General features: G+C 44.5%; 12 protein-coding genes across 12 annotated transcripts; 6 read left to right on the forward strand and 6 right to left on the reverse strand.

Moving 5' to 3' along the window:
- Positions 1 to 297: 297 nt before the first annotated feature.
- Positions 298 to 1,745, reverse strand: EAE98_007698 (uncharacterized protein; the record flags this gene model as incomplete). Its single annotated transcript, XM_038955321.1, has 2 exons — positions 298 to 1,536; positions 1,599 to 1,745. 2 exons carry the CDS (start codon positions 1,743 to 1,745, stop codon positions 298 to 300), a joined length of 1,386 nt encoding a protein of 461 aa, XP_038808499.1.
- Positions 1,746 to 2,734: 989 nt separating this feature from the next.
- On the forward strand, positions 2,735 to 4,681 carry EAE98_007699 (uncharacterized protein; the record flags this gene model as incomplete). The annotated part of the gene is made up of 8 exons (XM_038955322.1): positions 2,735 to 2,814; positions 2,878 to 2,896; positions 2,972 to 3,076; positions 3,131 to 3,442; positions 3,532 to 3,796; positions 3,840 to 4,256; positions 4,310 to 4,426; positions 4,485 to 4,681. The coding sequence occupies 8 exons, from the start codon at positions 2,735 to 2,737 to the stop codon at positions 4,679 to 4,681; spliced, it is 1,512 nt and encodes a 503-aa protein (XP_038808500.1).
- Positions 4,682 to 5,729: 1,048 nt separating this feature from the next.
- Positions 5,730 to 6,185, forward strand: EAE98_007700 (uncharacterized protein; the record flags this gene model as incomplete). The annotated part of the gene is made up of 1 exon (XM_038955323.1): positions 5,730 to 6,185. The coding sequence occupies one exon, from the start codon at positions 5,730 to 5,732 to the stop codon at positions 6,183 to 6,185; it is 456 nt and encodes a 151-aa protein (XP_038808501.1).
- Positions 6,186 to 6,596: 411 nt separating this feature from the next.
- Positions 6,597 to 7,191, forward strand: EAE98_007701 (uncharacterized protein; the record flags this gene model as incomplete). The annotated part of the gene is made up of 3 exons (XM_038955324.1): positions 6,597 to 6,610; positions 6,722 to 6,771; positions 6,842 to 7,191. The coding sequence occupies 3 exons, from the start codon at positions 6,597 to 6,599 to the stop codon at positions 7,189 to 7,191; spliced, it is 414 nt and encodes a 137-aa protein (XP_038808502.1).
- A 320-nt stretch (positions 7,192 to 7,511) lies between these two features.
- Positions 7,512 to 8,294, reverse strand: EAE98_007702 (uncharacterized protein; the record flags this gene model as incomplete). The annotated part of the gene is made up of 1 exon (XM_038955325.1): positions 7,512 to 8,294. One exon carries the CDS (start codon positions 8,292 to 8,294, stop codon positions 7,512 to 7,514), a length of 783 nt encoding a protein of 260 aa, XP_038808503.1.
- A 398-nt stretch (positions 8,295 to 8,692) lies between these two features.
- EAE98_007703 (uncharacterized protein) lies at positions 8,693 to 9,230 on the forward strand (the record flags this gene model as incomplete). The annotated part of the gene is made up of 3 exons (XM_038955326.1): positions 8,693 to 8,914; positions 8,981 to 9,080; positions 9,133 to 9,230. The coding sequence occupies 3 exons, from the start codon at positions 8,693 to 8,695 to the stop codon at positions 9,228 to 9,230; spliced, it is 420 nt and encodes a 139-aa protein (XP_038808504.1).
- Positions 9,231 to 10,496: 1,266 nt separating this feature from the next.
- EAE98_007704 (uncharacterized protein) lies at positions 10,497 to 11,819 on the reverse strand (the record flags this gene model as incomplete). Its single annotated transcript, XM_038955327.1, has 3 exons — positions 10,497 to 11,121; positions 11,171 to 11,436; positions 11,505 to 11,819. 3 exons carry the CDS (start codon positions 11,817 to 11,819, stop codon positions 10,497 to 10,499), a joined length of 1,206 nt encoding a protein of 401 aa, XP_038808505.1.
- Positions 11,820 to 12,399: 580 nt separating this feature from the next.
- EAE98_007705 (uncharacterized protein) lies at positions 12,400 to 15,248 on the reverse strand (the record flags this gene model as incomplete). The annotated part of the gene is made up of 5 exons (XM_038955328.1): positions 12,400 to 12,489; positions 12,540 to 13,709; positions 13,764 to 14,279; positions 14,550 to 14,699; positions 14,757 to 15,248. 5 exons carry the CDS (start codon positions 15,246 to 15,248, stop codon positions 12,400 to 12,402), a joined length of 2,418 nt encoding a protein of 805 aa, XP_038808506.1.
- A 386-nt stretch (positions 15,249 to 15,634) lies between these two features.
- EAE98_007706 (uncharacterized protein) lies at positions 15,635 to 16,608 on the reverse strand (the record flags this gene model as incomplete). The annotated part of the gene is made up of 3 exons (XM_038955329.1): positions 15,635 to 16,285; positions 16,337 to 16,384; positions 16,483 to 16,608. 3 exons carry the CDS (start codon positions 16,606 to 16,608, stop codon positions 15,635 to 15,637), a joined length of 825 nt encoding a protein of 274 aa, XP_038808507.1.
- Positions 16,609 to 17,127: 519 nt separating this feature from the next.
- Positions 17,128 to 21,788, forward strand: EAE98_007707 (uncharacterized protein; the record flags this gene model as incomplete). The annotated part of the gene is made up of 3 exons (XM_038955330.1): positions 17,128 to 17,241; positions 17,299 to 17,974; positions 18,025 to 21,788. 3 exons carry the CDS (start codon positions 17,128 to 17,130, stop codon positions 21,786 to 21,788), a joined length of 4,554 nt encoding a protein of 1,517 aa, XP_038808508.1.
- A 1,042-nt stretch (positions 21,789 to 22,830) lies between these two features.
- On the reverse strand, positions 22,831 to 24,286 carry EAE98_007708 (uncharacterized protein; the record flags this gene model as incomplete). Its single annotated transcript, XM_038955331.1, has 4 exons — positions 22,831 to 23,144; positions 23,199 to 24,038; positions 24,126 to 24,195; positions 24,251 to 24,286. The coding sequence occupies 4 exons, from the start codon at positions 24,284 to 24,286 to the stop codon at positions 22,831 to 22,833; spliced, it is 1,260 nt and encodes a 419-aa protein (XP_038808509.1).
- A 1,524-nt stretch (positions 24,287 to 25,810) lies between these two features.
- On the forward strand, positions 25,811 to 26,602 carry EAE98_007709 (uncharacterized protein; the record flags this gene model as incomplete). Its single annotated transcript, XM_038955332.1, has 6 exons — positions 25,811 to 25,891; positions 25,961 to 26,047; positions 26,106 to 26,179; positions 26,255 to 26,275; positions 26,330 to 26,500; positions 26,557 to 26,602. 6 exons carry the CDS (start codon positions 25,811 to 25,813, stop codon positions 26,600 to 26,602), a joined length of 480 nt encoding a protein of 159 aa, XP_038808510.1.
- Positions 26,603 to 26,617: the final 15 nt, after the last annotated feature.

Consider the following 26,617-nt stretch of genomic DNA (forward strand, 5'->3'; position numbering starts at 1 on the left):
TCACTTCTGATGAGTAAGCATCCGAGCCTGTGGTGACATTCAATCAGAATAATTCATGTAGAAATGTGTCTCTTATTTACAGTACAAACTATCCAAGGAAAGTTTTGATATTTCGAGCAATATCTGGAGATTCTTTGTTGAGTGAAGAATATTCCGTCATTTAAGTATATTGAGTTTGCTCTTGAATTAAGAAATCATGAAAATGACAAATAGCAAACAAAGATGATGTGACGTTTCAAAACACCCAGAGTGATTTTCGAGACTTTCCGATATCCAGTTGCATTCTTATAGACTAACTTAGATACTTCTAGCAATATCGGCAACGTCCTTGGCATTCTCGATATCCCAGCAAGCATCGCTCGCTTCCTTCACGGATTCGCCTAAAATACTAGTGCACTGGTCTACGAACTTCTGCTGCAGCATTAGATCATCCATTGGTACCTCCACGCTTCCAATTGCATGCTTGACATGTTTTTGAAGTTCTTTCCCATTCTCGTAGATGATCGTTATTATTGCTTCGTCAGCACCCAAACTACTGTCAGCTACAGCATTGACTTTATCGCGGATGAAAATAACCTCTGGGCTTTGAACTACGTGGTCCTCGTATTGACTCGGAGTTCCTTTTCCAAATAAAAGACCCATGGCAGCCCCATGATAAACGCTGAACTTGCCTTCCAGTCCATCTCGGGGCTTCTTTTTTCCAGTGAGTTCTAACACAAGAGGATGGACTTTCGCTTCAATAGATTTGATATCCTTAGCACTCAACTCAGCACCTTCCACGTCAAGCTTGAGCTGAGAGAAAGCATCGATAATAGGATGAATCACAATCCCACATGGGAATGGTTTGAGGCTATTCCTCAAAATCTCCCACCTACCAGGCCTTTCTGTAGTGGGCAGACCAAAGGCATCATTGGTTCCCAACCATTTCGCTAGACTTTCCCCAATATCTGGCTTTGTAACACCAACAACATTAGCCCAGCCTCTTTTAGCTTCTAAAGCCTGTTCACTACTAGTGTAACCACCTTGAGCCAACACCGCAGCCATGAGACCATTTTGAGCTGCATGACCGGGATGAAAAGCCTTCGTGTGCGACCCAAACATTTCTCTCAAGCCAACAACTTGGGTTGCGGCGATTCCCAATGCGTGCGTTGTCTGATCAATAGGAAGATTTAGTAGCTTCGCAACAGCTGCAGCAGCCCCGATAGAGCCTGTCGTGGATGTAATGTGCCACCCTGCATCGTAATGTTCTGGCCAGACTGCCAGACCAACTTTACATTCCGCTTCAATGCCCACGATCAAGGCGAGTAGAAATTCTTTTCCCGAGAAGCCACCTTTCCATTCTGCAACTGCGAGAAGTGCACTAGCAACTGGACCTGTGGGATGGATAATTGTATCGAGATGGGTATCATCGTAATCGTGCACGTGAGATGCTATTCCGTTCAACAAAGCTGCATGCTGTGCATCGACACGACGAGATCCTTTGTGGCCAAGCAATGACGCCGAGGGAGTACCAAAGAATGGAGACAGAGAAGTATACTTTCATGGAGATTCAGTACATTGAATACTTGGAAACATGGAAGCTAGAGATGGAAACTTACAGCTATAGTAGTTGCTGGATGATCACTTCCACCGATTGCGCATCCTGCCCAGTTATAGAAACTTCGCACAGCAGCTCGGATGACATCGGGTGGTAAATCGAAATATTTTAGACCATGTGCCCAAGATGCCAAATATGCTGTAGCCATTTGATCCGATCTTCTTAAAACGAATCACGGAGATGCTTCGGAGATAAAAGGTTGAGGTACTCGGTATCACTCGAAGAGAAGATCTAATATTCTAGACTAGTATGTGTATACTGAAATGACCAAGAAATCAATGATTGGAGAATCAGATATCTATGGTTGGATATTTTGTCGAAGCTAGATTGGAATGATGCATGAAAGTTGTTTCTTGAAGTAGTTATTAGAAATAGACGGAAGAACAGTTCCGTATAGTTCAAAGGTGGATAGGGAAACCCTTGGAGCTTGTGGACAAAGTGACGTTTTCTAGCTAGGATTAGTCGACCCGCGTTGACATGCGGAGAAGTTATCGAAATGGTGGGTGTCCCACCCCACAAAATAGGTGAGGAGGAAAGTACGAAAAGCTTTCTCTCCAAGCCTTGAAGTTGATTTATAATGCTTCACATGTTGTATGGATATTCTTCAACACCCACTACTTCAACAGTATCAATACTATTGGCCGCATGAGCTTCAGATCTATTGTTTGTGATAGACAGCAGAACCTGATGTGCTTCAGACCCAATGCAAAATCCCTCAAAATGTAAAGTGCGGGGTTAAACTTGCATATGGAAAGGACTCCCCTTGGCTTTTCAAAAATAAACTATGAAAAGAGATAGAACATCAAAATAATTACCAGGTATTCCCACACCAATGTAGTGTCTTGAGATCTACCTTTGTATGTGAATCCTTTCTCTAGATATATGTTTGATGATCAGAACGTTACGTAGCTCCCCTAGTAAGCAAGTTATCGGCTGTAAGTAAGCGACAACAAAAGGTTATCAGTATAAGACGACCATTTAGGAAGGGTCGACACTTGAAAGATAAAATATCATTGTCAAAGCCAGTTGACAATTGAAAACTTACCGACCTACATAAACATCCTTCTTACCTATGCTATCATTACCCTACCATCCCACTGAGTCTGTAATTCATACCACTTGTCATTTCCTGGAAATATGACAAAATTCTTTGGTCTCCGAGGTCAGGCACTTCATCGAGCAATGATTTGGGCCGTCATCATGCCTGCTTATATCCTGTGAGTACAGAGCAAATCTAAAAGGGAAGCTAAATTACATTGCCTAATATTACTAAAATGTAGATTTGGGTACAAAAATGCTGTGAGTGCTGCTACCCTCCATTAAAAACATCAAGCTTCGGACAAAAACATGGCATACCAATGCTAAACCATTTAGGTCGCCGGTGGACTACTTAGTCTACCAGCCTGGATCAAAACTTTTCCAGAGCTTAACACCCTTACTGTCATAGGCACTCAGAAAACCAACAACTCTCGGTTGCAGGTAAATTAAGGCGAATACTTCTCATACCTTTACTTTGCCATTGACTTTTTCAAGGGAACTGTCGTTGCTCTCTATACTCTTGGATGCTTTTTTGGCGCCTTGTCCTGTATCAGAATAGGCGATACTCTAGGTCGCAAACGAACAATCATGCTTGGAGCAGCAATCAACATAATTGGCGCCATCCTTCAATCTTCATCTTATTCCCTAGGTCAATTAATCGTTGGACGTCTTGTTTCCGGCTTAGGTTTTGGTGCTTTGACAGCAACCGCTCCGAATTGGCAATCAGAATGTTCTAAAGCACATCACCGTGGCTCAGTGGTGCTTCTTGAAGGGTTGTTCATAAGTGCAGGTTTAGCAACGGCTGCTGTTGGTCACCCCTTTCTCTTTTTCGCGACAATTATTTTAATCCTCAATCATCACGGGCCAGAGAAGCAACAAAAACTGACATCAATCAGTGGGTAAACTTTGGAATGTCTCATTTGTCCGGAGGAGTCACTTGGAGATTTCCGCTAGCACTCTCCATGGTATGGTCCATTGTCGTACTGATTACCACGCCACACATGCCAGAGTCTCCTCGTTGGCTGGTCAAAAAAGGACGAACAGACGAAGCACGGGAAGTTGTGTCAGCATTGGACGACAAGCCCATAGACTCAGCTCAAGTACAGGCCGATATAGCAGAGATTGAAGAAGGTCTTGCGATCACCGGAAATGGCTCATTCCGTGATATTTTTTTGCATGGACGATGAACGTCTTTTCCACAGAGCTTGTCTTGCTGTATGCGGACAAATGTTTCAGCAAATGAGTGGTATAAACGCTCTCGCTTTCTATCAAGCTACCATTTTTGAGACTGGCCTCGGGTTATCAGCACAAACGTCTCGTGTTCTCAGTGCTTCTGTCTTCTCTTGGCAGACCCTTTGCTCCCCGATAGGAGTTTTAACAGTTGATCGATTCGGAAGGAGAAAGCTGATGATGTTTGCCGCGTTTGGAATGGGATCCTGCATGGCGATTATTGCTGGAACATCTTCCCAAATTACTAACACCTCATGTGTCATCGTCGCTGCAGTATTCATTTTTATGTTCTCGTTGTTCTTCCCCACCGGATTCCTAGGACTGACTTTCCTCTATGCTTCGGAGGTTGCACCGCTAAGCGTCCGAGTCCCTATTACTGCTATGTCGACAGGTATTTATCCGACAGGAATCACTATTTGCGTTTGTATTGACCGAATGTTGTAGGAAGTGCATGGATTTTCAATTTCATTGTCGCAGAAATAACACCAGTGGGATTCGCTACTATAGGATGGAGATACTACATTCTATATGCTTGTATCAACCTCTTCTTGATACTCCCAGGTGAGTGAACGTCCGATTGATGGAGGATAGAGGCATGCATTGCTGATTTTGCTGATAGGTGTATACCTCTTCTTTCCCGAAACCAATGGTCGTCATCTCGAAGAGGTTGACCAAATATTTCTTCGGAGCAAAAGTATTCTCGACACTGTACGAGTGTCCAAATGCATGCCCAGAGGATCTGTTAGCTCTACCTCCACTGGTGGGGCCGAAAAGATTGAAGTGATTCTGGTTGACAAGGTGGAAGAAGCTGTTTGAGGTCGTTGTGCTTGGCGCCAAGTATCACAACAGCTCTTGTGATCTGAAAGATCTCAGACGTCCAGCTGGGTTGTCAAATAGGTGTAACACTGCCGGTAGCAGATACTTGAGAATTTGCATGGTAAGAACCTGAATATCATTCTTGAACATCTGGTATACAAGTCCACTTAGACTTTGATTGAAATTGATCGAATAATGAGATGAATGAATGAATGAATGTAGATTTCCTGCTCCGATGTACTGTCCAAGATCTCCCGTGTTTGGCTGCTGCAGAATTTGAAAAGAGAGCTTGAAAGGTGCACAATGCTGACATCAGATGTATTGTGTAATATTTGGAAAAGATTGCTACAGATGATTTCGAGGTTTGCAGGTAAATGGAAATCTTTACAACTGGAACTACCACGCGTAGCTACGAAGTCTGCTGTGCAAGCCGCGAATTCTGTGTGTGCATTGCATGCAGAAGTGATACACCACGATATATACGAGTATCTTAGACAATGTTTCCTAACATAGAAGCTTGTGATGATGGATCAATATATATTCCGATTATTATTCATCATAGAAACTTTAGTTCTTCTAACCTCAATCGCAAGGCATTCAATTATTCACTTTGTCTTGTCTTAGGCGTGGCCCAAAAAAAGCCGAGAACAGGCAGAATAGAGGGGCGTCGCGTTGTCAAGCTTCCGAATGATACATCCATCTTGCATTATTTTATTTCTTCACAACTTCAACTTCTTCGAAACCACAAATCTGTCCCTTTGAAAGTTTTCTCCAGGTTACAAGAATCTTTAGGATACGTGGTCGTGAAATATCCAGCAAAATCGTACAAGGTGTGCGTCATTTCGTCTGAAGCAGGAAGGTGAGGGGTATTATAAATAGGTGAATGACATCCCACTAATCACTGTGATATCTAGTATCTCTTCGTCTCCGCAACACATACCCTTCTCTGGGAGATCTCTCTATCCAGTTTTATCATCTACTACGAGCTACGAAAGCTACTCCTCTCTCAAAGGAGTAGAATCAGTATAAGAAACAGAAATAGCAAGTTATGGCTTCGGAATTCTTCGTTTCCCTTTGGGAATCCATCTTCACACCTGGTCCAACTCCCGTCCTCCTTGCTGCAACCAATGCCACGTTCGCAGCCCTACAACTTGTGTTCTTGTCCCTCTTGATCGCTACATACAGTATCCATTTCGTGATTCTATCGTTCCTTTGTGGCGGGTTATGGTGGGCTATAAACTGGTTCGCCGCAGAATTGAAGGCAGTGAAAGAGCAAGAGGAAGCACGAAAGAAGACAGAAGCGGGAGCTGGAGGAGACGCTAGTGATACAGATGTAGAGACTGTTGTTGATGACGATGGTCCGCCGGGAAGCAAGGAAGTCGAGGTCTTGGAAGTCAAGGGAGAGTTGAAGAGCAGAGCACATTCTACGGGAGGAGGAAATAGGAGTGAGCCCAGTACCGAGGATGAGTGGGAGAAAGTTAGTGAGAATGAAAAGGATAAATAAACATCGCAGAGGGGAATTGTTGGAAATGACGGCACAATGTCCGATGGAAAGATGGGAGCTTGAGGAAATACCCGGTTATTTAGATGATTATTGAATGTTGGTGTACCTGAAGTACAATGTTTGAAACTTATACAAGACACTATGGATACCCCCAAAGCATATTACAATGGACATTATTTTCCACTATTTGAATTACTTAGGTAGAAATTTCCCTTTCGTTCACTCCCATTGCCAATCCGAGCTAGATGTTCCAGCTTTACGCAGGGAGATTGTAGCCTTAAATATCAGGCCCCAAAATCATTTCGAACCTCGCGATAAAAGCTTCAAATGCTTTATTTATGTAGAGGCCCATCAATCGACCTCACGATCCACTATCAACCTTCAATATACATCAACAATAAAACCGGCATTATGAAGCTCGTCAGGTAAGCCTATCCCTATTACTATAAGGCCTTTCAATTGGCTCGCGCTGAGCTCAAATTCTTTCTCAAGGCTCCCATCTGAATCTCCTGACTGACTTTCTCCTTCCATGGTAGGTTTCTCATGAAATGCGCGAACGAAACGGTCACTATTGAGCTTAAAAATGGTATGAATATCACCTGCTATTCCCAAGCTCTTTGCGCTGCCAAATAACTGTCTATTAACAAGCATACTAGGCACAATCATCCACGGTACCATAACTTCCGTATCTCCTCAAATGAACACAGCTCTCCGCACCGTCAAGATGACGCCAAAGAATGGCACATCTCTCACCCTTGATACCATTAATTTACGAGGCTCCACGATTCGTTATTACATTCTGCCCGATTCGTTACCGCTCGACACATTGTTGATAGACGATGCACCAAAGCCAAAGAACAAGGCGAGAAAGGAAGCTGCAGGCACTACCGATACTAGAGGCGGTAGAGGTGGTAGAGGCGGACCTAGAGGTGGACGAGGTGGAGGACGAGGAGGCGGTGGTGGATTCAGAGGAGGTCGAGGACGAGGCGGTGGAAGAGGATTCTAAGGATTGCATACAATGGGCAGATGGGAAATTCGATGATCATTATGACGGTAATGGCGGCAAGTCGAGAATTTGGAAGGGGAAGATTATATTAAGAATGTTTGCTCTACTTGACTATACAGACGGGAGATAATCAAGGGAGAAAGAGAGTGCCATGCATGCACAGCTTGTGGGAATATTGGCGTTTCGAGTGGCATATGAAAAGCAGCTAAATCGATCACTTACGAACGAACAATGGGATGCCTTATCCATGGGCTTTGAAATACAAATGGGCTTTTTTGACCGCATCAAAACGATATGGACGAGTGCTGGTTACGTTGATTTCAGGTGGTGTTAGGTGGCATACGCCAAATCCTAACAATTTGCAATTTTTCCCATCCCCCAACCTTTCCACTATTACTAACGGTTTCCGCTTTCCACTCGTCTCCAAAACCACGTATTCGTTGTTTGACATCCTCGGGTTTGTTCTGCGCGCAGAGCAAGATGTACGCACAACCTCTCTCCTGGTTCAGAACCTCCGGCAAAGCATCGATTAGCCGATCCGTAATTTCCATACCATCCACTCCACCTGCATACGACAAAGCTAGTAATTTTGAGTCTCCTTCATATGACAATGACCCATCCTCGTTTCCTGCCCCAGAAAGCTCTGGTATAGGCACATCCGGACTTGGCACATATGGCGGATTAAAGATCAATAGATCTGTCATTCCAGGCTTCAAAGAAGTTCCTAAATTTCCCACCACATTCCCTAGATACGACCCGTGTGATATGTTTTGTGAAGCCTGTTCCTTCTCCGCTACTCTCACTGTTTCCTGTGTAGCCTCACATGCATAGCGATTGACATCGACGCCCGCTGTAAGAATATCCGCTCTGCCAAATATGATTTCTGCATGTGCATGTACAAAGGAGAGAACAACTCCAGATCCAGTACCAATCTCTACTACCAATGGAGAGGGCGATAATGAGCTCTGTTCGCTTTGAAACCGTTGGCGCAGAAATTCTTTTTCACTCGCGGAGGATAAGGTGTCGAGGAGTAGAAAGGAATCTTCGGCAGGCTCGTAGATTCTATCGAAAGACACATGTGAGGTATCGGGAGTCGGAAGCATTTCTACCTTGTTGGCGCAACAGAGTGCGTGTAAGTGAACGCGAGAAGGCTGCAATTGAGATGGGAACAAGAGAAGCCGCGAAAAGCTCAAAACACCCCTTGTCGTGAAACCTTTATCTTTCTTTCAAAATCACTGGGACAGTTTTCTTTTTCGAGATTGCAGAAGCTTCCTCTTTTCAAAACTGCAGTTAAAATTAAACTTTCCTTACAAGCCCCAGATTTGAAAGTTCCTCAGATGTGCAACAGATCTTTTGGTTGAGTGAGAAGCAAATAAGTGACAAGGCTGATAAATTAATTTTTGGCGGGGCAATAGATTGCCGAAAGCCATCAAGGATCGATGACTTCACGAGCTCTCATGCCTCATTCCCCAGATTTTACAATCAACACCCACATTTCAAAATGAAGCTTTCACCACGCTTGTTAATGGCGTCGCCTTCGGCGGCAGGTACTGGGAAGGGATTGAGGCCTGCACCTTTGGCTTTACTGCCACCGATTCCTTTGTATCGAAGGCTGTTTAGAGCGCATAGGAAACATTTACCGAGAGAGATGAGGTTATTGGGGGATGAGTATATTAAGAGCGAGTTTAGACAACATAGGGAGGTGGAGAATCCGGTGCATATCGTGAGTTGTGTGCTTTGGATAAGGCATGAAGGGGACTGGGATGTACGAAAGCTAATTGAGAGATAGATTGGCTTTTTAACAGAGTGGCAGATGTATGCACAAAAGCTTGAGGGAGAAAGTTGGATTGGGGAGCGTATGGATAAGGAGAAGATTGACAAGATGAGTGGTACGCATTTTGCTAGAAGTTTGATAACACCAAATGCTAACAGAGAGTTCAGATCAACAATTAGGGCAATTGTATGAGCTCATGCAAGCAATACGAAAGAAACAAGTGGAGGAAAGTGGCGAAGAGAACCCCGGGCCTGAACAGTTATAAAGCTATAAATGGTCGGACTTGTACGATATGATATGTACATATTTACATGGGATGTGCGGAGTTTGGAATGGGATATTGCATCGGAGGACTAGCGTTACTTCTCAATGGATGATGAGATATACCCATACGTACATAATGACTCTCGTCTGAGGAAATTCGATTGTAATATGAGTATCAGCCTCATCATTCACTTTTCGTTCCTTCCTATGGATCACTGTGAGAAGAAAGAAGTTTACAGCTTTTTGTTTGTACTCCGTCGATTCACTCACACTTGCCTGATTTCTCCTTCAACTCGCATTTCTTAAAAGCGCCGTCGGATTCACATTTCCGGGTAGAAGAAAGTACCCAGCAATTTGTTACTCCGCTACAGATTTCAAATCATACTCAAACTATCCATTAATTAACATCTACCAAAAAAATGTGCAAATATACCTTCCACCAATCCTCCACCTGCCACGAGCACCAGGACCCCAACGATCATTCTCATACTCGTTCTCACCACCGCTCTCACCACCACCACTCCCACTCCACTCCCCCCAAATCCAAAGAGAAAAATGTCCCTCACCAGCCCTGCCAATGGATTCAAATTGCCCAACCATGTAATTGGGGCATGGGTCTCCTCACCTGTCCCATATTCGCCTCTAGTGCATTGAGAATCGAAGGTCCGATGATTGTAAGAGTGGCGAAATACATGTGTCCGACGCATGATTTCAGGGGGGTGTATGATAGAAATTTGGTTAAGATGGTTGAGGAGAGGAAGACGGGGGGATCGGTGAGTTTGTTTGGGTTGTGGGTAGGGGAAGTGAGGGAAAGGACTAGAAACTGAGATGAAATAAGCTAATACTGCGCGTGGGAATAGTGGTTTGGTCCACCTGATATGACCCCAGAGCCAAGGAAGAAGGAGCTCGAGAAGAAGAAAAAGGTTCAGAGGAACGATGATATTAAACTTTGTGTTACTATGTGAGGAAGAAGATGCGAGTACGAGTGGAGGGAGAAAAATGCAATTGAGAGTATGTCAAAAATACTTTGGTCCCAGAGTGTCACTAATTGCCTTTCTAGACAGAGATTTGCTCCATGCATGTGTTTCCTAACGTGCGATGGCTCAAAACGATTGGAGCGTCGGAGCTTCATTGTTCGGAATCAGAGCACACACTGAAAGGGCATTCTTCGAAGCAAATTGAAGACTTTAGCTTGATATGTTCAGTAATTTATTTTGGTCATCGATGACTCTATGCTGTCTATAATAATATTGCCAATTCCCAAGATCTATTCTGCATCCAGTGGTGCAACAGGGGCCTGATCATTGACCTGAATGCCACCTCTCTTCTTCTCGTTCGAATCATGGAACGGCAGTTTCCATCCTCCCTCACTCTCTGGTGTCGCCAGCCACAGTCTCATAAGATGTCTCCTTGGTGCTGGTGGTGCATGATCTTTATATGCAGTACGAGCATGCAGTACGTGTTCGTTACTCAAGAATTGGATATCACCAATCTCGAGGATCATATGCAATCTCAATCGGTGACAAGTCTCTTCCAAAACCTTAGCAGCCTCAACTTGTTCAGGTGACAAAGGTGGAATGACTCCTGCGTCCGAAAATCGAGTGAGAGACTTCACGTAGTATGGATCCCATTTTGAGTATACACGACCATTGGGGCCGGTCTCGAGATAAAAGACAGAGGTCTTGATGTATGGTTCTTCACCAACACTGACTTCTCCCTTTCTATCAAAGTACCAGATAGGTTTGGTAAGTGTTTCTGCTACATCGGGGCGTTCTTTTTGCAAAGTGTTCCAGACGTGGTGCGAAGAAACGATGTCGGATTCCCCGCCTTCGAGCGCTCTTGCAATGCACAGAAGGCCGACAATATCAGAGTCATCAGCGTGGAAGAATTGTCTATGTTGTTAGCTTTTTAACATAGGATAACAATAAGATAGAGACTTACCTGGCGTTGGTTCTATAAATTCTGACTTTATCAATCTGTGTAGAATCCTCTCCAAGATCCTTAACGTGTCCAAGAACATGACCTCGACCATTTTGACTAACAAAATATCCAAGGTAGGTTCCTAATCCCATGTATGCAACGGCAGATTTATGGTTCCCCCATTTCTCGACTGGAAACCCTTTGAAAAGGATAAAGCCCTTTCCGTTCAAAGTTTCCGTTCGAATTGAGGCTAATAAAGTAGAAAGTTTTGAGAGGCGGAAAGTATCCTGCTTGGAATTAGTCAAAGAAAATTTTAATTCGTACTTGGACGACGCTCAAGTATTACACAACGTACCTGAGAAATACCCGTCAGAGGGATTTTATCCGCGATGAACTTATCCGCTACAGCACTCAATTCTGCGATTTCCTCTTCATTGAAAACATGAACCCATCTTTCCGGGTTATTGATATAATCTTCTGCTTTCCATACTGTTTCTCCGGTGATTTCTTTTGGAAAATCAGAGTAAGGTCTCAATTGATCGTAAAGTGGCGGATGTTGACCCGAAGTTTTGATACCATCTGGGAAGACTTTGCGATCAATGGTTTTTTGGGATGGAGAGGAAAGTTGATGGGGTGCTATAGGCTGGGTATCAAGAATTGAAGGAGCCATTTTTACAGTTTCTCTCTCCGATGTTAAATGGTAACTGAAATAAGTGAAGATATTCGAAAGTATCAAAAATGTGATTTGATATTGAAGGATAGAAAGAGAAGGATTTCGAAAGAGGGGGATGATATCTACTTATTATTATTATTTATCTTATCTCATACTTGATAATTGCGTATGTCACTCCATCTTTTCTCATAATGACGGAAGTTTAGGTTCGGTTTCATTTGTAGATCTACTTTCTTTGGTCAATTGCGTGATATCTATATAGATATGGCGAAATCGCTGGTTTCCAGGTTGCTCCAGATTGCTGGGGTTGCAGGTGTTGGCCGAGGGCGTCCGGCCAGGATGATGTGGGGCAGATTTCCCCTCTTTGTGGCTGAATAGGGAGGAGCATGGGAAAAGAAGCCATCAAGAATTCGTCGAACTCATCTCAATAAACAAGAGCGTTGCTCAAATAGTTCTAAATGATAGATATATTATACAGTTTACAGAAATATATTATACAGTTTACAGAACGAAGAAGAAAAACAACAAACGTGTTTAACATTGGTAAACATCAAAATGTTTCTATATCATACCAAAATTATAAGCCAATACCCGTGTTTGAAAAAGAGAAATTGTGAACGTCGAGCTCTGATTGTTGATCTGGTGGAAATAGTGCATCGAATGCGTCCTGTAGAGAAATCAGTAACAATAGATATTAGATATACTGGAAACACATACCCAATCTATGTCAGCCATAATATCATCGTTAACACTTGGTGGTTGAGATACTATCTGCTGTCCCATTGTGCTAGCTGGACTGGTTACTTCACTAGTCCGCCCAGTTGGATAAGTCCCGACAGGTTCATTGTTTGAAACACTCGAGAGTATTGCATCTGAGTCAGAGAGGGGCATTTTACCGATTAAATATGGTTCGGGATTCGGTATGGGACCCGTTGCGCGACCTTCTTCAGGAGTTGGCTTAGGAGGCCGCTGGCCAACAAGATTGTTCATAGTCACTGGTGCTCGCATCCCTCTCATACTTTGATATACGGCCGTCTTCTGCTGCAATTCAGAAAGGATCTTCCTTGCTTTGGTAAGTCGCGGCAGGTAAGGGTCACACTCAAAGACATAATCGAGGCACGACCAGATTTGATTTGCCTCCTTTCTCTGGGGATGAACATATACTTCCATCAGAAGAAGAAGGGCCGTATGATATTGTTGAAATGCCCCCACATACCATTCCCAGTTGCGGAGTGCTGGTGTAGTCTCCAGAGCTATTGCACTTTCCATGGAATGGAGGCCAGAAGTGATCATAATGTTGCGTAAACGGTCGGGCATACGGTAATGTGTAGAACTATGATAGCTGTGAAGTAGCATGACATGCATTCGAGAAAGCAGAACGGATTTGACAAGCTTTGCGCACTTTTGGATGGGCACTCTATCATCCATAAACTTGTCATATTTGGTCATGTTTTGCCGAAATGTCTCTACCTTACTAAGAACGGCCGTGAGACTAATTTTCCGCATCTGAATTCGAGGTCGGTCGACCCAGATTATTCTGTACATTTCGTTGATTTCGAATCTGATGATTGAGAAAGTGGCATCTGTCCAACGATCTGCAGTCTGAGGTGGTTTGCCAGTAGCATGGAGATCAATATCGTCAACGTTTAAGGGTAACTTTGTATCAAAATCATCTCGACGAATTGTAGGCCGTGGGCCTTGAGCTTCACAGGTTCTGATGTCGAGAAAACATAGCTGATGCCATATAAGCCGACGTACATGGGTTTCTAATGGCGATAGCCCGTAGAACTCTCCATCACGATGGAGACCCATACATTCGGCCATACGAATGGCCGCTCCAACAAGTACAGAATGGGTTCTGGAGACCTCCGCTCTACAAAGAGGTATCTATGTGACCTCATTAGTATGGGCAACATGACTATAAGAGAGGCTTAGTCAAACCAAATATAAAACAAAGGCTTGAAGTGTTTCAATCTTGGTTGTTCGTAGAAAATTGGCACGACCAAGAGCTGTTTCCGTACCCAGTCTAAAGTTATCAATTAAACTTGGTTTTGCGACGCCAAAGTCACGGATAACATCTGAGGGATCCATGCTAACAACACCAGCAAACATGACTGCAAATACCATAGCTTGGACAGGATTAGGAGGCTCGATGCCCAATGAGACTTCGTCCCAGAATGTGTCGTATTCTTTTTCGAATGATGGCCGATGCAGAATTTGTGCGATGGGATGGACAGCTATAAAGAATTGTTTGACAAGCCTATCAGCAGCAAGTCGAGATGGAAGAAAGTCTATGAGGGATGCTGTTTGTCCTGTCTGGCCGAAGAAGAAACCTGACGAAGGAGCAATATAAGATAGCCCAGGCTTCAGCCATTCCTGAGCAGGAGGAAGTGTGTGGATGCCGATCGAATCATCCTCCTTTCCCCAAACATATGGGTCTTTTATTACATGCTCAATCTACAAGGAGTTTAGCGATGCGTTCCAAATTACACCTTGGTGTGTTGTTAAGGTAGAAAAATCCGGAGGATAGAAGATTAACCGATGAACTCAGCGACTATGTGAGGTTCGCGGTAACGCACGCCGACATAGCCCAGTGCTTCTGTGATCAACAAGAAAATTCCAGTGTGAAACGGGTTATGATAACGGACTATTGAAAGCCAATCTCGCACTTAGATAGAGAAAGGGTGTTTTGGGGATGGCAAGAGTAAAATCATCAAGGGATCTTACCTCTTGGCTGATCTTGGGACGAAAAAATCCTCCAATTCGTTCTGTAATCCTCATCTTGCCCATTTGAATTCCAAGATCAAGAAGGTCATCGTCGTCTCCGTCAACCTCATAAGCCGCATCTACTGATGCAAGTGGCGACGGCTCTAGATCCTATTATTATTTAGTCATTGACTTTGAAAATGGGGCTTATCACGAAATAGAGTGTACCTTTTCATCTTCATTTGGAGGTAGATTATCATCTGTGTCATCAGGCAATGCCATACGCTGATTAGAAGAGAAATGATTTGAATGCTTTGCTACATCGCGTTCTAGTAATCGTTCCAGGGAGCCAACTTTCTCCTTGATCTCGGTAAGCTTAAGTTGACTTGCCTGGTCAAGCGCTGGTGCAAGAAACACACAATCTCGAGCAAATTTCAGACAGTTACTGCATGGTTGTGATTTGTTACACTTGAGCTTTCGTCGTCGACATTCAAGACATGATGTAATCATACGATTCCTTCTTCGAATTCGTGGGGCGGGTCCCGTCGATGTATTTGCATTATTTGAAGCCGTCGGTGCGACGGGCGATACAGAACCTAGATTATGAGAAGGGGAGAGAAGAGATGGAGTTGTATCAGCCGTGTCAGGACCCTGCTTTTGTTGATCGGATGGATTAGAGTAGTTTGGAATGTTTGTATTTGAGTCATTGAAATAATCCATGATTTTGAAGTCGTGACTCGGGAGTTTCCCGGGCCTAGACCACTGAACGCTCGCTTTGTATCCCTACCAGAGTATGTAGTGAAATGGCCGTTTCCACTTCGTTAAACTCTTCTTGAGAGACAGATCTCGAGGTTGATGTGATTTACGGACGTAGTGAGATTTTGGGCTATGTAAGCGCTAGCGGGGTAGCGGCTCGCTCTTTATTCCATCTATGAATCATCAATATTAAAAAATTGGTTTAGTATGATGTAGCCTTAGCTCCCATCGTATATTTCATTATAACGTGAACGCATTCTCCTCAAGCTACATGATATTTGTGATGCGCCTTTCCTTGAATTTAGTCTTTTGATACAAGTAAAGATCCCGTCCTAGACAACCTTCCATCCTCAAGCATCAATGTCCATTTTCTCCCCTAGCGCGGCCTCGCCTTCAACCTCATGTACTGTGACATATTTACTAATCTCCTCCCTTGTAATGATCTTTTCGTTGAGAACAGCCGTTGTTCCTCTAGGGAAAACATAACTCTTTTGCTTTTTGCTTCTCTCATTTGGCTTGACAAAACCTCTCTTCAATGTTGTCTTATCTTTTGTGATAATTGCCACATCCACGTTCGATCCGGAACCCAAATCGTTAAAGATACCAGCTTGAATAGCATTTGATGCCAACTGGACAGCCTCATCCTCTGTCATCTTAGATTTCCATTGTGTCTCAAACACAGACATCGCAGCAAGCGAACCACTTCCCATGGTAACATACGGCAACTTGTCTGTACTTCCGTGCGCATGTACTGTGAACAAACCAACACCTGTAGGATCAACACCTGCCACTACAAGATATGCTCCGATGTGTCCTTGGTGTCTGAACAAGTGTTGTTTGAGCATAGTCATGCAAGTGACGACTCGAGGTTTGCGACCTGTTGATAGCGAGTGAAGCTCGAGTTGTGAAGATATGAGGGCGGTTGTGAATTCGGTATCGGCAGCTGTACCTGCACCTGCACACCAGATTTGAGGGGCAATGTAATGGAGTTTCTCGCAATTCTAATGGGAATGAGTATTGCATCAACGGTCGTAATGTTATACTGATCGTACCTTGTCTGCTACTATGGGTCCGCTGGTAGCTCTGGTATCTGCTGCGATCTGGATAAGGTCTGATCAGCATCGTAGTTTGTGTATAAGTTTGAAATGACGACGGATTTAAATTATTTATAGATGGCAGAATAATGAATATAACTCACAACTACGCCTCCTTCAAAGATACATCCTACGATCGTAGTTCCGGTGCTTGTAGCTTTTGGTAATGGGACACCTCTGGCGTGTAACGCAGCATTGCGAGTATGGTTGGAGAAGTCGAAACCAGGCATTGTATCAACAAAGCTCAATGAGCGGGATTATATGTGACACTTAGGTATTGGAATGGGTGGAAATGGAATAGGATTTTGGGAGAAATTGGGGATATTCGTAAATGTGTTGAAATGATTGTTTTGCTGAGCTTCAAACGGGACTTTGATAATCCCAGGTTGCTGTCGCTGACGAGGATCTTTGGGCGCCTGGAGCTTGAGCTTGTGCTTTCGCGATTCAACACGTGATCTACAAAAACGCGAGCGGAGAGCGAATCGAGCTTTATTATTATTTATTATTATTTTGAAGTAGAAAGCTAGAACCATTCGCCTTTTAATCATCTCTTTTACCACCGCAGATTTCCAAACCTTGGGTATTCGATACAGCTCCTCGAATTAGCTTTTCCTATCTTCCTTGCTGTCGATCTCGATTCACGTCTATCTTTCTTCCTTTCGCAGAATCATTCGGTATATTTACTCCATGCGCCGAGCTCTGTAATGAATTGCCAATCCACTTAGTATTCTGGGGCATCTTTTTAGATCATGGCATTCAGCTTTGGCAACCCAGGGGGTGGTAGTCTTAGTGGAGGCCCTGCTGGTGGTGCGACAGGACGAAGTGCACAATTGGGTCCGGAGCTGGAGGATATACAAACGACGGTATATGCATTATTCTAGTGTCTGACAGGATCATTACAGTAGCTAATACAAATATAGGCCCTTCACTTTCATGCTCTCGCGGGCGAATCTAAATTACAATTACTTCCTTCAGCATGGCCAGCCGATAACCCTCCTCCTCCAACATCGTCGCTACTGAGCATATCTTCCCGCCGTGGATTACTGGCAGCGGCCGGTCCAGATGCTATAGTTGTTGCAAGGACGGCATCAGTGGAAAAGGCGTTTGAGGGGCCTGGTAGTGGAAATTTTAAATCTTTCCAGCCTGAGCTCAGAATCCCTATGCCCATGAGGGTATCGCAGCTTGCCTTTTCAGCGGACGATGCTTATTTGATTCTATCTGCGGAGACTGGTGGTGGGCTGGCAGTCTACGATGTTGACGCCCTACTCAATGGATCTACCCAAACAGCTTTCGAAGTACCTACAAATGGCGAATCTTTGAGAGCTCTTGTGCCAAATCCCACCAGGGAGAAAGGCGAGCTTCTGGCGGTTGTGACTGGGGATGGAAACCTTATGATGGCGAACCTTAAAGATCGCGCATTCAAACCAGGTCCCAATGGCCAAATCTTAAGGAGTGGTGTCAGCTGCGTTTCATGGTCCACTAAAGGAAAGCAATTGGTAGCTGGGCTAGGTGATGGTAGTGCTGTGCAAATGACACCGGAGGGGGAAATTAAAGCAGAAATCCCAAAGCCGCCTGGCTTAAATGATGGCGATCATGGTAAGTCTTCTTCGTTGTTTCGTGTCACAGGAAAAACTAACATGGCGAAGTATCATCCATTACTTGGCTCGAAAACAACGTATTTTTGCTTGTGCATACACCATCAAACTTCGACCCTGGCAATGCTCCGGAGTCCAAATTCCATCTGGCTACGAGGCAACCACCTGCGATCTTCACGTTCCAGAAACTCACCGATCCTGCTCCACCGTATGGTCTCAATCGTTCACCACCGCATCACTTCTTGCTTCGTTTGAAAGACTTTCCCCCGAGCATACAGGATTTACTGGTAGTAGGCTCGACAGCATCCACGGATATTAACCTCTTCACCAAATCGAGCGTACCGCTAACTACCGATAAACCCTCAGACAGAATAACAGGGGTATTCACGATGACTGAAATGGCCGACGACTCTTTTAGAGCTCAGCTTCCTGCAACATCAGGTGGAGGGTTTGGGGATACCTCCCCCATTGGTTTTGCGCTTGACCTATCAAGCACTACGAAGATCTGGAAGCCGATTCCCGGCGATGAGGAGATCGATGAATCACCTTACCCCGCGCCTGCTCTCATGATTCTGAATAACGAAGGTGTTCTGGCTTCTTGGTGGATCATCTACAACGATTCGATTCGGCAGAAAACTATATATCCAGGTCTAGTCACTGCTGAAGGGGTGGCGCCTTCGCAACAGGCTACCGCAGCAGCACCTGCATTTGCCAGTACTTCAAGTCAGCCTTTCGGAAGTCAAGCTCCTACAAACTCGGCATTTGGGAAGCCAGCGATTCCTGCTGGAACAGGCGCTTTCGGGTCGTCCTCTGCTATGGGCAAGACACAGTCGCCATGGGGTGCCCAGGGTGGTCAGACCGGTCAAGCATTTGGAACGCCAAGTTTTGGTACTCCATCAATGGCCCCTCCCGCAGCACAAGCAGGTCCAGCTTTCGGCGCGCCAGCCTTCGGTACACCATCCGCTCCAGCATTCGGACAATCGGGCTTGCCAGGGCGACAATCAGTATGGGGTTCTACGAATACTGCTGCGCCAAGCACAGGCACAGCTTTTGGTCAGTCAAGTGCTTTGGGGGCATCTCAGCCTGTCTTTGGCTCAAGTGCTGCTACTGGAAACAAGCCTCAACCGTCTGGAGGATTTGCTAATTTTGCGAATCAAGGTGGTTTCGCAGCTGCAGCTGCTCCGGCCACCGGAGGAAGCATATTTGGTTCTAAACCTGCTGCATTGCCCGCCACTGGAGGTGGTATTTTTGGTTCTACTAATAACAACGCTCCAAGTACGAGTGGCGGAATATTCGGTTCCAGCAATACTAGCAATACTGCGCAATCTAGCAGTCTCTTCGGAGGTGCCAATAAAACTGAGCAACAGTCTTCGTCAAGTACTTTCGGAGGCGGTAAGTTTGTCATTGGTTCGACGTTCAAGGCCGATACTTCTAAAGAATCTGAGCCAGATAACACGACTGCAACAAAGAGTTCGTTTTTCGGGGGTGGAGGCTTCAGTAATGCTTTGAAGGAGGCAGAGAAAACCCCCGCTGTGCAAACACCTGTTTCAAAAGATGCAGATATGGACGCCCCAGAAGCAGAAGATCAAACAAAACCTCAATCCGTAACCCCAAGTTCAACTCCTGCCCCGGCAAAGTCTTCGTTCTTCAACACAACAGCCCCCGCTACTGGTGGTGGACTTTTTGGTTCTGCTTCTGGGTCTACAAAGCCCAATCCTTTCGCGAGCACCGAAGTAAAGGCGGCTCCAAATCCTTTCGCAGCTCCGGCTAAAGCCACCCCAAATCCCTTCGCCGCGGCTATACCTACTAAGCCAACTCCAGCTCCTTCTTCACCACCTGTGAAGATCAAACAAGAACCGAGCGATAGAATGCCAGAAGCTCCTCTGCCCCCAGATCCAACAAGTAAATCCAGCTACACTGTAGGCGAAACATCTGCTTCTGAGAATGATGCACCACTTCCTCCGGATTTCACACCTAAACCTAAATCTGTAGCTAAAGATATTCCTGCCTCTGAAAAGGAGAATGATGCACCCTTACCACCCGATTTTGTTCTAAAGCCTAAACCTACTCAAACCGAAATACCACCACCTCCAATCAAAAAAGACTCTCAATCGCCGGCTCAGGCACCGGCACCTGAATCTCCAACAGACGATATACCTGGAGGCCCGGATGATGAAGGTGATGATTCCGACTTCCTTACAGAAGATGAAGACGACGACCAGAGCAAAGAGCCGAGTGAAGAGGGAAGCGGGGAGGATATCGGAAAGCTAGATAGTCCAACGCCTGAGAATAACGTCACGCCAAGCCCAACACCTCAGGGCTCCTTCGGAGGCAACCAGAAAGCCAAAGCAGATATCAGTCCTTTCGCAAAAGTACAAAAGCCGCCCTCGTTTGGGCAATCGCGGGGTCTCTTCGGGGAGATTAGTGCTGCTACTAAACTACCGCCACCAACAGGCCCTATAATTCCTCCATCACCTCGGTCACCCAGTCCCGTGAGAACGGCTGTTCCGCCACGAATGATGCGTCCCGACGCGTCAAGGTCTGCCAGTGCGCCAGGATTTGCATCACATATACTGAACGCGCAAAAGCCATCAGGACGAGCAATTACGCCTACACAAAGCACTTTTGCGACATCTGTTGAGCAAGAAAAGGCACAGGAGCAGCGTCGTCTCGAGGCCAGAGCAAGAAAGGAGGCAGAGGAGACAAGATCACTCGTCGATGATGAAGATGATAAGATGCAGAAATACCTCACAGAGGATATTGAAGCTACGAGGACATTAGATGAATTTGTCGCTTATTCAGATGTTAAATCACCTGAAAAGGGTGATAGTATTCCGGCTCAGGTAGAAATTTTGTACCGTGATATCAATTCTATGATTGACACTCTTGGTCTCAATGCAAAGGCTTTAAAATCTTTCATCAAGGGTCACACCGAGCAACTCAAAGAAGACAGGGGCAGAAAGGATCTTGAAGATGATGAGTCATGGTGCCTAGATGAAATAAAAGCACTTTCCTATATCGTGGAAAAAGACCTAGCGCGCGAACTCGAAATGGGTAGGATTCAAGATGTGGATGACAAGATCGAAACTTGCGAAAGCCTCGAGAAGGAAACCGTCAAATTAAGACAAAGATTCGAAGAAGTCAAAAGGACGGTTCAATCACATACACACCCTGACCAAGTAGCAATAGCTCGAGCAAAACCACTCAACACCGAACAAGCCGCACAGCAACATGATCTTCGTCGAGATTATTTGAACTTCCAAAAACTCCTCTCTGAAGCCGAAGAAGGGCTCACTGTTCTCAGAGCTAAAATTGCATCTCAGGATTCTGTCGGAAATGCAAAAACCGCAGCTCCTACCGTCGAAGCGATTATGCGTACTATTACCAAGATGACTTCAATGGCAGAAAAACGCAGCGGGGATGTCGATGTTCTCGAAAACCAGATGCGCAAAATGAGATTCAATACCACTAGTCGAGAATCCTCACCCTCCTTGAGAACACCGCAGAAAAGTACAAATAGATTAAGCATGAGAGTCAATACACCCGGTACCTCGAACTCAAGTAGGCTTTTCTACACACCGGAAAGTCAGTTTAAGGGTTCGGCCTCGAGAAGATTAGGCGGATCGACATTCATGATGAGTGGTTCGGGTTCGATTTATGGAAGTCCCAGTCCGAGGAAGAAGGTCAGTGGGTACAGTGCTGAAGAAAAATCGGAATTGAGTGAAGCGGCGAAAAGGAAGAGGGAAGCGAGGGATAAATTGAGAAGAGCAGTTAAAGGGGCTGGAGTTAAGGTCAAGCCTTTTGAGGATGAGTAAATGAGAGTCGAGAAGGTGGATGAGGGATGGACGTTTACTTTTTGTATGGCCAGGCATATGCTTTAAAGAGATATTCTGAGATGAGAAAAAGATGAAAGGAGGCGTTTATAATGTTTATGTCGATGGGATGGGATGGGGGATGAAGAATACTTTTAGGAACTTATTCATGCATGGATGGATATGAGAACGAAGAAGTTGCACGGGAATTTGATAGATGGATGTTTGTATGTAACAATACCATTACTGATACCAGTACCGCAATTAGTAGTTAGTGCCTCGTTTTAATGGATATAATTGAACGAGATTTACGAGTCAAAGGATTTGTATGTGTCTGAAACATTTTGGGGACCCTCCTTTTCCTTCGGCTAAAGAGTATGGGATAGGTACATGGGTCACATCATTAGATTCACGACCAGAAGACCATCAAGGAGCTCCACAGATTCACGTACATGTCACCTTAAAGCAAAGCGTCACATCACATAATCATGCCATCCACAAAACACAAACAAGGATTCATAATCTGCTTTTTTTCCTACATGCTATCTATCCCAGCTGTCTAAACGCCATATTAAGATAAGAGATCATCAGCTAGAGGTTCTCGAATGTATTGATTCCATCAATTCTGATTTCATCTTGATCTGAGATCATATGAAACTTTTAGAAAAGATGCTCCATTTATTTCATAATGTATGATTCTCATGTTCTCATAAGAAAATTAGGGTTCGCACCATGCATGCACACCGAGTTGTCCAAAGGCTCTTAGCCCCTTCGTTCTTCCGAGCCCTCGTCTATTCACCCAGAAACCAAACCCACTCATTGCTCATTTCGTCATTCGTGTATGCTAATGACCAAAATTCCAAGAAGCCCTTGCCTTGAAAATCTGAATGGGCCATGATGGTATCGCACTTGAGACCATGAAGAACAAGTATAGTGTATCATATAACCGACGAAAGATGCAAAAGAGGTTGATGAAAAAATCTCTGTATGAAGAAAGAAAAGTACGAAGAAAATCCCCAGGCCAAACGCCAATACTACTATGAATTTATTGAGAAGCACATTGGACACGTTCGCCACCTTGGCCATCTTCATCGTCCTCGTCCATGGCACCGGCGCCTGAGGCTCTAGCTTGTTGACTGGCATCGACGTCCTCGAGATCGGCAACTTCGGTCATTGCATCGGTAGGTGGTGTAATACCTTCTGGTGCGGGTGGAAGAATGGTCTTGAGGGCCTCGAACGCTGCAGGATCGGTGGTCCAGTTCTTCTCTGGGAATTTGACATCAAATTGGATGTACAAGTTTCCGTGATCGTGGTGACGATATGAAGGCATACCCTGGCCACGAATCATCTTGACACTTCCTACAAAAGCTGTTAGACTAATTCAATGTGAGCGCGTTGGAATGCATTGCTTACCTGGGCTGATAACTTCTCCTGGAAGGATTTCAACGCTCAACCATCGTTCATCCAAATGTTCGACAAAGATAGTTCCACCAGCAAGGGCAGTCGAAAGATCGACTTCGGCATGGAAAAACAAATCGTCGTCTTTGCGTTGGAAACGGTCGTGTGGTTTTTGCTCAATCTCAAAAACAACATCACCTGGTTGCACGCCTGGTGTTTGATCACCCTCGCCTCTGAAATCGATCTTGTGTCCACTGCGAACACCTCTGTCGACATGGACGTGCAAGACCTTTCTTTCCACAGTAGTCTTTTTACCATTGCAACCCTTGCACTTGTCCTTCTCGCGGATGATCTCTCCCTCTCCATTACAGTCAGGGCAGACAGTCTGGAAACGTTGGATCATGGGTCCCATCTGGCGCATCATTGTCTTCATACCGTGGCCGTCACATCCAGCACACTTCTTAACGGCACCTTCCTTTCCACCTCTTCCCTCACACTTGGGGCAGATGACGGATTTCTGGAGAGCGAGTTTGGAGACTTTTCCGCGATAGATGTCCTCAAGTGAAACTTTGTGGACGTGATGAATGGTACGGGCCTTTGGTGGACCACGTTGTTGCATGCCACCACCACCACCGAACATACCACCGAATCCACCACCGCCAAATGCAGAACCGCCGCCGAAGAATTGTGAGAATAAATCTTCGGCATTCATTCCACCGGCTCCTCCACCACCCTCCAAACCTTCTTCGCCATATTGATCATAGATTTGGCGCTTCTGGGGGTCCGAAAGAATTTCGTATGCTCTGGAGATTTCCTTGAATTTTTCCTCGGCGTCAGGGTTGTGTTGATTCTTGTCTATTGGTCGCATGTCAGAATCACGTCTCGGAAGTGAGATGAAGAAGAAAGGAACACCAAGAGTGGAGGATCTGGGGAATGACTAACCTGGGTGATGCTTCAGAGCCCCGACTTTGTATGCTTTCTTGAGTTCTGCTTCGGTGGCAGTTGGTGCAACCTATTTTTGGAGTTGAGCATTGTTCTCCGAATCACAGAGAGGAATGAAGCCTTACACTTAACAGATCGTATAACTTGGTATCCTTGACCATTTTGTATGTTGGTGTAGAGAAAAGATCTCTTTAACGTTGATTTTCTTTATGTGTTTGAGTTTGTGTTTCTGGTCGATGAGAGACTTTAAATACAATGTCGGGCTAGGCTCTCTTGTATTCTAGAAGTAGTGGTAGAAGAAGTGTTAGCCATCCGAGAAACGCATCAAACTAACCCAACCGGTGTGATGATGGGCCCGTCGAATCACATAGATAAGTATGCCAATACAACTCATCATGGCACGGTAGCACATATTGAGATACTACCATAGACAGGCTACATGACTAGAATTGTGGAAACCATGAATTACTTACAAGTTGTTACTGTTCACGACTCGGCGCAGAGGTAGGGAAGTTTGAGGGAAGAAGAAATAAAAGTTCTTCTTTCTTTCTCGAGGGAATAGGTCTCAAAGTCAAGAAAGTGTTTGCAGAGTTTGACTTGATAAACGTTGACAGACTTTAATTGTCGAAAGAATTAATAAGAGTGGAAGAGGGTGAGAGGAGATTGATTGTCAATAGCGATAAGTGATTTCGAAGGGGAAAGAAAGTTAAGTAAGTAAGATTTTTCTGAATGGACTAAGGTTAAATAAATGAGTAAGTAGGGAGTAGTAGTAGTAGTAGTAGAAGTAGTAGGTATGGTAGTGTGTACCCAGCCAGATGTGAATGAGATTCTTATTCTTCTTATTATTATTACCTACTTGTAGTACTTTTGTTTTGCCTTGACAGAAGACAGAAGCAGAAAGAAGCGGCGGGCAAAATATTTTAGAATCTGAAAGAAGGGTCTCGAAAATGGACAAGGATTGAGAATGTTTTCTTTGGGGGGAAATCAGGAAAATCTGCCCCTCTTGGATATATCGATAGATATATATCGTAGATATTCACTCAATTTATATACCTAGGTAGGTAGCTACCTATATATAGGTATAAATGAAGATTATTCATATTGATTTATGCTAGATATCTACTAGTACCTAGGTAGATATATATTATTTCCAGATGGATATCTATCTAGGACTTTGTAATCAATGCTCTTGTCTCACCTGTATCCATTTCTTTCCACACCATCCTTCACTTTGCTTATTCTGATGTAAGGCTACGCTAGACTATATTGAGACTAATCCAGCAATGACATCCGGATATTCCACATCAACCAATCACCATCAACGGATAATATTTCTTTGGCTCAAACTTCAAAGGTGGGTTTCTTATCGATAAGCTGTTGATAATTCTTCCACATTTTGGCATCGGAACAGATCCCCTAGGTAGCCACGGTAGGGAGATTATCTCGGTTTATGTACAGAATGCCTAGGTATATGTAGAAGACTGTACAGCTGAGGTATGGAATTCCACAATTTCATGAATAAAATAAATCGAATTTGTCAGAGAAACATCCCTGATCATTCCATTGCTCATCTCGCACAGTCAAATACATACTAGGTATATATATCGAGAACCAGAGACTTGTGCCCCTCATTCTTCCTTTCACCCCCATCAAACCTCATCAAAACCCATTTACGACTTTTAATCATGAATTCCCTGACCGATCAAGAAGCCTTTGCAATTGCAGTCGAAGAAGCCAAGATTGGATATGAAGAAGGTGGTGTGCCTGTACGAATCCCCAAGATCATTCCATTGCCAATCTCTGGCCATTTCTAATCAAGATGCCATAAATGTCAGATTGGTGCAGCTTTAGTCTCAAGAGATGGGAAGTTGTTGGGCCGGGGCCATAATATGAGAGTCCAGAAAGGGAGTGCTATTCATCATGTGAGACTTGATATTGTTTGTTGCTTGCCAATGAGGAAATGCTGATGCAACTTAATAGGGAGAGACATCCGCTTTGGAAAATTCAGGTCGCCTCCCTGCCTCGGCTTATAAGGGGTCCACCATGTATACAACGTATGTCACGAGAAAACCTCGCCATCAAACAGAATTTCCATATTCAAGAAGACAAAACTAACCAATCACGGGTAGATTGTCTCCATGTGATATGTGGTATGTTTGATATTCATATGAATGACTCTGGAATATACTAATCACGATGGAAAGTACGGGAGCATGTATTTTGTACGGAATATCACGAGTCGTCGTGGGTGAGAACAATACTTTCCTCGGCGGTGAAGCATATTTGAAGCAAAGAGGAATTGAAGTTGTCAACATGCAAAGCAAGGAGTGCCAGGAATTGATGGAGAAGTTCATCAGTGAGAAGCCAGAATTGTGGTATGTTATACAATCTAATCCTAAAGGACTATCTTTGACTCAATACTTTTTCATAGGAACGAAGATATTGGTGTCGAGAAGAGGGTTCACACCAAGGAATGATCAATACACTTGCTG

The sequence above is a fragment of the Botrytis deweyae genome (assembly GCF_014898535.1).
Source record: "Botrytis deweyae strain B1 chromosome Unknown BDEW_018, whole genome shotgun sequence".
Classification (NCBI taxonomy): Eukaryota; Fungi; Ascomycota; class Leotiomycetes; order Helotiales; family Sclerotiniaceae; genus Botrytis; species Botrytis deweyae.